This window comes from Pteropus alecto, unplaced genomic scaffold (genome assembly GCF_000325575.1).
Source record: "Pteropus alecto unplaced genomic scaffold, ASM32557v1 scaffold49, whole genome shotgun sequence".
Lineage (NCBI taxonomy): Eukaryota > Metazoa > Chordata > Mammalia > Chiroptera > Pteropodidae > Pteropus > Pteropus alecto.
In genome coordinates, this window is record NW_006443131.1 from 2,491,525 (window position 1) to 2,500,492 (window position 8,968).

The 8,968-nt window shown below is 41.8% G+C and overlaps 1 protein-coding gene and 2 pseudogenes across 1 annotated transcript in view; 1 reads left to right on the plus strand and 2 right to left on the minus strand.

The window, feature by feature from the left end:
• Positions 1-24: 24 nt before the first annotated feature.
• NUP210L (nucleoporin 210 like) overlaps positions 25-8,968 on the plus strand; it is a gene marked incomplete at its 5' end in the record, with an annotated part of 50,435 nt that continues 41,491 nt past the window's right edge. Inside the window, 7 exons of the mRNA XM_025040850.1 lie at positions 25-167; positions 1,500-1,636; positions 4,173-4,304; positions 5,436-5,529; positions 6,080-6,230; positions 7,375-7,507; positions 8,194-8,352. Of these exons, the coding sequence (XP_024896618.1) occupies positions 25-167; positions 1,500-1,636; positions 4,173-4,304; positions 5,436-5,529; positions 6,080-6,230; positions 7,375-7,507; positions 8,194-8,352 (949 nt within the window). The remainder of the gene's footprint in view (positions 168-1,499; positions 1,637-4,172; positions 4,305-5,435; positions 5,530-6,079; positions 6,231-7,374; positions 7,508-8,193; positions 8,353-8,968) is intronic.
• On the minus strand, positions 2,194-2,313 carry LOC112472177 (annotated as a pseudogene).
• LOC112472182 lies at positions 4,529-4,644 on the minus strand (annotated as a pseudogene).

Genomic DNA, 8,968 nt, shown 5'->3' on the forward strand with positions numbered 1-8,968 from the left:
TCCCCGCCGATTCCGTGCCTCTCTCTACACCGCCTGTCACTGCTGCTTCTGGTTTCGCTCGGGACCCTGGCCAACAAGCTGAACGTGCCGCAGGTGTTGCTGCCCTACGGCCGGGAGCCGGGCCGGGTGCCCTTCCTGCTGGAGGCACAGCGGGGCTGCTACACTTGGTGAGGGTGGCGGGTCGCGGGCGTGCACCCCACAGCACCCAGTCGGGGTAGGGGGGCTCGCCCAACGTAAGACGCCCCGGAAATGGTGGGAGTGGAGTGGCCAGGCCTTCCGATGTGGCGCGTCCTCGTGCGGGAGGTCTTCAGGTCATGTGTGGGGCCTTGTGTGAGAAATGCCCAGGATGTGACGTTGTGTGTGTGCGTTGGGACGGGTGGGCACAGTGGGAGCAGCTCTCAGGGTCCAGGGAGCCCTGTGTTGGAGCCTCGGGTGTCGGGGCTGCCCAATGTGGGGAACTTCCGATGTCAACAGTTAGAGCTACAGGAAGTTCGCACGGTCGGAGGAAATTTATCTAGGAGCAGAGGGGCTTGGGGTGTGAGGGCCCCACTAATAAAATAAGGCGAGGTTTTTGGTGGGAAAGGGTCTCAAAACCTAACTTAACCAAGCACTTTGCATATATTGACTCAATTTTTACAATCTTGGGAGGTGAGTACTGTTATCCCATTTTACAGATGAGGCCCAGGGAACTGAGGCCCAGAGGCCATGAAGTATATAAACTTGTAAGATGAGCAGATTAATTTTGGGTGGAGATGAGATCTTCCTGTAATTTATATGTTTCCTCCCTTAAATGAACTGCCCTTTTGAAGTGTGAGACGAGGGGTACTCGTTCTGGGGGATGACTCTGTGACTGAGGATGGAAAGACGTGTTTTCCAGTGTGAGAGGACCCAGCTATAGGCTGTGTGGTTACGTAAGGTGTGTGGGCTCCAAGGTATCAGAGGGTTCATCCCGAATGGAGTAGACTACCGTCTCCTAAGAGCAGCACTAAGGTTTGTTCAGAGTGTAAGCAGTTCACCCCCATTTTACGAGGAAGTATAAGAGAATCTTATAAGATGACCCAATGCGAAAGGCATTCCATCTGTCCAAAAATATCGATGATTTTTTTCTGAGGTGGATGCACACCTCATAATTTAGGCAACTTTTCTAATGTCAGCAGCCCAGTTTCTAGGATTGAAGGAAACTCATTCCGCAGACTATGAGAAAGCCACGTCTCCCATTATTGGAAACACATCGATCCTGTTTTTACATAGGGAAGAATGTAACAATCTAATCTTAAATATTGAGGGAGGCATGTAATACTTTTGTAACTTTGCACAGGGGAATATTGGAGAAAGGTTCTGATCAGTCTTTCTCACTTAAATCTTGTGTCCCTAAGTAACGTTTCTACTTTAAAAAGTGTCATTTAAATACACCTGGTAGTCTGTAACATGGACAAACCAAAATTAATTTAAACTCAACTTACTCTTATTTCATACTCTTGAGCGTTTTATTCTGGCAGGCACTCCACCCATCATGATGCGGTAACTGTGGAGCCTTTGTATGAAAATGGCACCTCATGTTCGCGGAAAGCTCTGCTCATTGCTGAATCTACCCAACCTGTACGCCTCAGCAGTATTATTCTTGCTCGAGAGATAAGTATGTTGAGAGAAAACACACTATGTAACAGTGAAATAATTGTGACATCCTATTCTGTGACTTTGTGTGTGTGTGTGTGTAACCCGCAGCTGGCATGATGCCTGATACAGAGTGGAAACTAGTTGTTTGAACTGATGAAGAAAAGAAGGCGTTATTTATCAGAACTAGCTTAGGTGTTCAGATCTGAGATTAGTCTTGAGTGAGGCAAAAGGCGGTCGTATAAAGACTAGCATTTCCCAAAGTGTGGCCTGTGTCATCAGCATCACCTGGGAGCTTGTTAGGAATGTAAATTCTCAGGCCCCAACTCAGTTCTGCTGTGCCAGAGCCTCTGGGGTGGGCCCCGGGCAAGCTCTGGGTGATTCTCATGCATACTGAAGTCTGGGGAGTACTGACCACACTGGTCTGTTTTAGAGCGGAGCAGCTCAAGAAATGCTCTTTGTATCCAAAATCAGAGCAGGGCTCTTTGTGTCCCTGTGTTTCTGGCACTTCAGTGCCATATTGATAGGCCAGAGATATCTGTATGGTTTTTAAAGATTTTTTTCTAATTTTTTTTTAAACGCCTACAGCACCTGGTCTTCCTAGGTGTTCTCCCATCCAAGTACTAACCAGGCCCAACCCTGCTTAGCTTCCAAGATCTGACGAGATCAGGCACGTTCAGGGTTGGCATGGCCATACTGGTTTTTAAATATTTTGATCAATGATATCTCTATAGTATGATATTAATGAGAAATTTGAGATTTTTGGTATATCATATTTCACATAATTGAAGATGCCATCCATTGTAAAGCTATTTTTTATGTACCTCTTAGAAAAATACTGACAAATTATGCTTTTCTTCATTTAGAATTTTTACTTTGTACTTACTGAAGAATTCTTTGACTTAATTAGATGATTCTTTTTATTATGCATCGCCCCGTGCGTAATAAAAAGGAAAGTACAAACAAAATAATCCGGTTAAGATGTTCCTGAAACTCCCTTAACATTTCTGCCTCATCCGAATCACTTTTTGATTGGAATCATCAACTTCTGCGTTTATTCCCACAACATCTTCCTCTGCGCCAGCGAGACTGTTTGTGATGCAGCATTTCTTAAAAGACTCCATTAAAAACAAAAACTCCTAAAACCTCTAAGTGTCGGACTCTTCACTTGGCTCCGGAGTGATATAGAGCTGACCTGTATTTGTCTCCAACACTGGAAGGGCTCCTGGCACATGAGTCCCACCCTGTCTCCTCAGCCGTTTGGCTTCTAGGGGATAAAAAAGTGTTTCACCCTTGTTTACTAATATTTCCCCGCCCAGCCATGTCCTCAAGGAGTCCCGGTTCTTTTTGATGGAGAAAGTAGTTAAGAACCAAGATCGCGGGGGCGGGGTTGGTCTTGTGCTCGTTGCTCCTGGAGTGCCACTGCTCCTAAGGCCCTCTCAGCACGCCGTGCTAGGAGACACGTGAATGTATACTGACCCACGTGTACACACATTCATATTTATTTCTGTCTAGCTACGTATATATTAAAATAAACGAGCTCGTACTGGTTCCTTTGGTTCTGATCTTGCATCACAGCGAGAAAACTGACTCATCATCTACAACATATTTACTTATTTGTTGAACCCTAGTATAAATATAATGTGGTTTCTGTATAATTAATTCAATTTTTATGTTTCTTGTGAAAGAAAGTATAGCTTTTACTGCAATAGCATATTTCAATGCTCCTTAGCCTTATTTGAGGGGCATTTACATGTATCATCTGATTAACATAATCCCTTCATTTAAAAAATCCATAAAAGCAGATCCACAGCTAGGGACAGAGTTTACCCGTGACGTTTATTAGTACTTTTGGATATTGTAGTGGTAGTTACTTTGCTTTTTGTTTCTTGAAGATGAAGCTAAAACTTAAGCATAGTTACAACAGCACAAGGGGCGGCTGTGTAGACAGCTTTCTAATACATGGCAAGTGTGATGAGGGGCATACCGTTAAAAGACAGTGCAAAACAATTTTCATTTTATTCTGTACCGTTTCAGTCTGTGTTTATGAATTCCATTATGGCCGTACTGACTGGAACTCTGGATCTAATACATGGTTCCCAGGCTTTTATCTCATGAAAAATAGAGAAATTTTTCGGCAGGACTGACACACGGCTGCTACCATTTTATTTTCCTAAATATAGTTTTAAAAATCTATTCCCATAATTTAATACAAGGAAAAACATTTTAACACTTCAAAACTAAGAATGTAAGAATAAAGTATATTCTATTAAAGTGAACAAATTTAATTATTTGCTATCTTAAAATTATTTTTCTCATTTTTTTCGTGGATGAATGAAAACAGCATTATAGCTCAGTGTCTGGGAGCCACTGGTCTGATGTCTCTTATTGTAAGCAGAAGTTCTTTTATTTGGTCATTATGCTGTTTTCTTCCCCAGGTAGAAAACAGCCACTCCAGCCTTTGTTTCCTAACGTTTAGAATAAGCTTTGAGTGTTTGAGACATTTAATAGATTCATGGCCTGTTGAATTAAACTCTCAGTTTTTGGATTCATCGTAGTGACCGACCATGAACTGCGCTGTGATGTTAGGGTCGACGTGATCAACAGCATCGAGATTGTGTCTCGGACGCGGGAACTCTACGTAGATGATGCGCCCCTGGAACTGATGGTGAGGGCGCTGGATGCCGAAGGTAAAGAACCGGGGGCTTCCACAGCCTTGGGGAAGCACAGTGGGAGCCTGGCACTTCGTCCGCGCAGACCGCAGCTTGAGAGATAGGACTGGATTGGAGAGAACGTTTGTTTTCTCACACGAAGCTCACGTACATGCGGGATTAATAATTCTGAGTGTAGTTCAGTGCGTTAGCTGATACTTTCATAAAAATTTCCTGCTATTTTTATTTATTTATTATTGTTATGCCTACGATACCTGCTCTTCCTGGGTGGTCTCCCATCCAAGTACTAACCAGGCCCAACCCTGCTTAGCTTCCGAGATCAGACATCGGGCTTGTTCAGGGTGGCGTGGCTGTAGACCATGGACCGTGGCTCCATGGGGCGTGAACCCAGGACTTCCTGCGTGTAAAGCAGACGTGCTAACCGCTACACTATAGAATCACAGCCATCCTGCTATTTTTAATTGTCAGTTATCGCATAAGTTTTCTTAAATACCTAAGTTCTGTCACTTAGCTTCTGCTGATGGTCAGCAATTAAGAACATTTTTTGGAACTTGTTGCTAGCTCTGTTTTGATCAGTCTACTCTCTATAAGCTAGGAGAATGAAATGTAAACCTGTGAAAAGGTTTTATGGTTTTATCTTTCTTGAGCCTGATTTTATATTGGTTTTAATATACTATGCTAATGTTATAATGTGACATTGAAAAAATTTAAACTTATTGCCTCTTTCTAAGCTATTTAGGAAAGAGTAATTTTGTTAATCTGAAAAATGAACGTATTAGAAATATTGCAGAATCTCATTTTTATAAAAATTGTTGTTGAAGGGACCAGGGTTTAGGGATGGCTGTCAACCCTGCGGCCAACTATAAGCTGGCCTTTATGAAGAAACAGAAGAAGTGGCATAATTTTGTCAACCAGAAGTTGATCAGCTTGAGTCCTCTTTTCTTTCAGAAAGCTCATGTAGCAATAACACTTACCTTGTTTCTGTAGGGATCTCCTCGGTACATGTGTTCTAATTCATTAATGAGTGCTTCTGTCTGTTAATGAAAGAGGCCTAAAACTAATTTTCTGCTTAGGTTTTTCTTTCTCACTAAAAGTACCCGAGTGTTTTGAGCGTGAGTCTGTCCTGTCTGCTTTTGGCTTACCCTACAGGAAATACTTTCAGCAGTTTGGCGGGGATGATGTTTGAGTGGAGCGTCGCCCAGGATAACGAATCATTAAGAGAAGAACTGTCTGGCAAAATCAGGTAACCTCGAAACCAAACATAGACCATCTGACTTTGAAAGCGACATCTGCCTTTGTGGCACACTGAACAGCAGCCACTTGTGTGGGCTTCGATAATCCCGCTGTCTGGACTTTTTTGGAACCGATCAGTTAACCAGGGGGAAGTGTCTTCAACAGAGTAAGGATACAGGATGTAGTGTGGTGTGGACGTAGGTACCTTTATGATAGTTTACTCTGAGCCACTGCAAAGAAGAGTGTGAACTGAGGACTGTGCAGTCTGAGTCGGGCACATCTTTTGGCCGTTTTGTTGCTAGAATACCGTGAGTGGAAAATAATATGAAATTTTGTCTTCAGTACCAGGAAATAGCCCTCGGACAATCCAGCTTTTAGTTCCACGGCGCTTTTAGCCAGAAGCACATTAAATACTTTTCTATCTAGTCCTTGCGGAAAATACATTTTAAAACTTTTGACACTCACTCTGTAGACGTTTGAAGAGACCATTTAAAGTGGCTTAGGGCCTGATTACTTGAATCAAGTATCTACTAGAAACAAATCTTATGTTATCTCTTTAGGATTCTAAAATACTCTGAAGCAGAATATTCTCCTCCAGCGTATATAACCGAGATGGAAAAAGACGAGAAACAGGGAGATATAATTTTGGTGTCTGGGATTAGAACTGGTGCCGCTATTGTAAAAATTCGGATTTATGAACCATTCTATAAGGTAAAAGTTTGTGCCGTAAACTTTCACTTAATAGTCTTGCCTACAGAAAATAAAGTTTCTTACGTTTGTTAACCTATAGTAGAAGCCCTCAAACATGATGCAATTTGGGCCAGTAGTTGGTTGTTTAATTGAAAAAGTCATTTGAAGTCGGTAAACATAAAAAAAAAACTTATCTTCCTTAAATATGTTATTACCTAATTACAAGTACAGATACAACGGGCATTTTCTGTTAAAACACATAACTGCGTCTTATTCACCAATCCTTTGCTGTAGGTCCAGTCCTTTCTGTGATTTTGAGTTCACTGGTTAGAAATATACGAACTCTTTCTGGCATAAATGACAGTCTCTCGTTTCTTTTTCTTTTCATTTTTCATTTCGTTTTATAGTCAAGGAAAAATTAGACACATATGAAACAGTTTGAGTACAGAATTCTGTATTTTTCAAGGATTCCCCCCTCAATCTTTTGCATTTCCCACCTACACCTATTTTGGTATCAGCACATTATTAGCAGCTTGACTTTAACTTCTTTTCAAAACATTTAATTTTTTAGTAGAAACAGTAGCTCTCTTTTTGCATTCATGGTTTCTGTTTTCATGTAATTATAATTAAAAGCGCAACTGGCATAAATAGGTTTGAGAAAAACATATGTCTTTTGGTAAGAATTTAATGCAAGTGGCGAGAACGCAGGTGTACTGACGTCCTGGAGAGCAGCCTGCTAACGTTGCGTTGGGCTCGCCTTCGCAAGCATCAGCGTGTGCGGCAGGGGGCAGAGTGACCTGATCTGGAAGGTCCACTCATTGGAGGGTGGTCAAAAGAACTTGGGCGGCGTAACAGCCATCTTGCCTTGCCTCCTTTCGACATCCTTGCCTTTTTCTTTACCTGCTCTTCTCCTCTGGAAGACTTGTCATTTTCCTTTCTTAGTTCGAGTGCGTTAGAAAGTGACTTAGAAAGTTAAAATAGTATTAAGATTCATGATCACTTCTTAAGGCTAACCGAAATTATGATTGTGGTTAAGAAAACATTTTTTAATTTTTATAAAATATTTTAAAATAAACTTACAAGAAGTAAACTTTTACCAAGGAAGGTGGCTTTGGGGGTTATGCCTCAAGTTTAGAAACTTTGGTTTTTTTCCTTCCTCTTTCAGAAAGTGGCAGCAGCATTGATACGTCTGCTCGTTTTGGAGAATATATTTCTTATACCATCCCATGATATTTATCTCTTAGTAGGAGCCTATATTAAATACCGAGTTGCAAAAATGGTTCAGGGAAGGGTGACAGGTAAGGCGATTAATCTTTTCCTAAGACTGACATTTCCCACATCCTTACTGTTGACAGCAAGAGAAGCGCCTCTACATCGTGTATGCAAAATTCTTGTTTTCGGTGTTTTTAGATTGCGTGGTGAGGTAGTCCTAGATTGCTGTGCTAGAGCGAATACTGGACACATGGTCCCCACATCTTTAACAGAGCAGACGCTGCAGCGTGGCTGCTCAGCTTCAGTGACCTTGGGCAGCTGACTTCTCTATTAAAACAATAACCAAAAACTTTCTAGCTTTTCTAGGACAATTAAAAAAAAACTACCTGGAGGGACTCGAATGATCTTTGCAAAAATTGTTTCTTGAGAAACTCAGTTCATTAACTGAAAATTTAATACTCTGTTGATCCCCAAAGTCTCACTGAGCTTGTAAAGTGTGCGTAGGCTCCGGTAGGGTTAACCCTTTCCTGACGTGCCCAGTGGGGTTCCCGCTGCTACCCTCAGGTCACTGGTCTGTAAGAAGAAACCAATAGCCTCAGTACACCGGTGTAGTGTCCGCCCACCCCCCACCCCCCACAATGGCTCCATGTGGAAATTCACTATAGTGGGAAGGAGGTTGGGCCCGCTTCCGGATTTTCTCACCATCCAACCCCACCGCTGTCTGTTGGAATGGCTGCTCTCGTCACGTTTATGTGTCTTCTGTGTGTTTCAGAGGTGGCGTTTCCCCTGGAACATTATACACTGGAGTTGCAAGACCACAGAGTTGCATATAATGAGTCTCCTTCTGGGCAAGTGGCCGTACTGAATGAGGAAACAGCGATGGTGACTGCCGTCCAGCTGGGCCAAACGAATCTTATCTTTGTCCATAAAAGTATCCTTTTCACGTTTTAGCTGCCAACCTACCTTTCCCTGAGCACGCTAGACAGGCTCCTTGGTAAAATAATTTGTCGAATGATTATAATACTACTACACTTGTTTTCGGTGGGTTTTATTTTTTAACAAAGGACTGTAAATTATTGTCAAAAAGTGATAGAGAAAAGAGTAGTTGGAACTTAGGATCTGTTGAGTTTAGTGCTTATTTGCAGCCACAGTCATTTAGAATCGAGAGACCGGAGTAAACATGTTGGAGGAATACGTGAGAACTTTATTAATTTGTTCTTTCCTATTTTCACGTGAATAATTGAGAAAAGATGGCATTGTCTGCCATAGATGCTTGATTAATAGTTGTTAAATTGTGTTGAGAGTAGTTTTTTAAAATTCACTAAACCCGCTCTGTAAGGATTGATTAAGCTCTCATAGTCGATGGAAACAACAGAACGAAGATTTAAATTCTCAGAAGATTGAAACATTTGGATTCCATTTCTCAGTGTTCAATTTTGAAATATTTCCTATTTTTTAATACTTTAATCTGAAAGAAGTTAATTTATTCAGCAAGTTTTATTTTCCTACTATACACCCAACACCATTCCAAGCCGTGGGGGTACAGG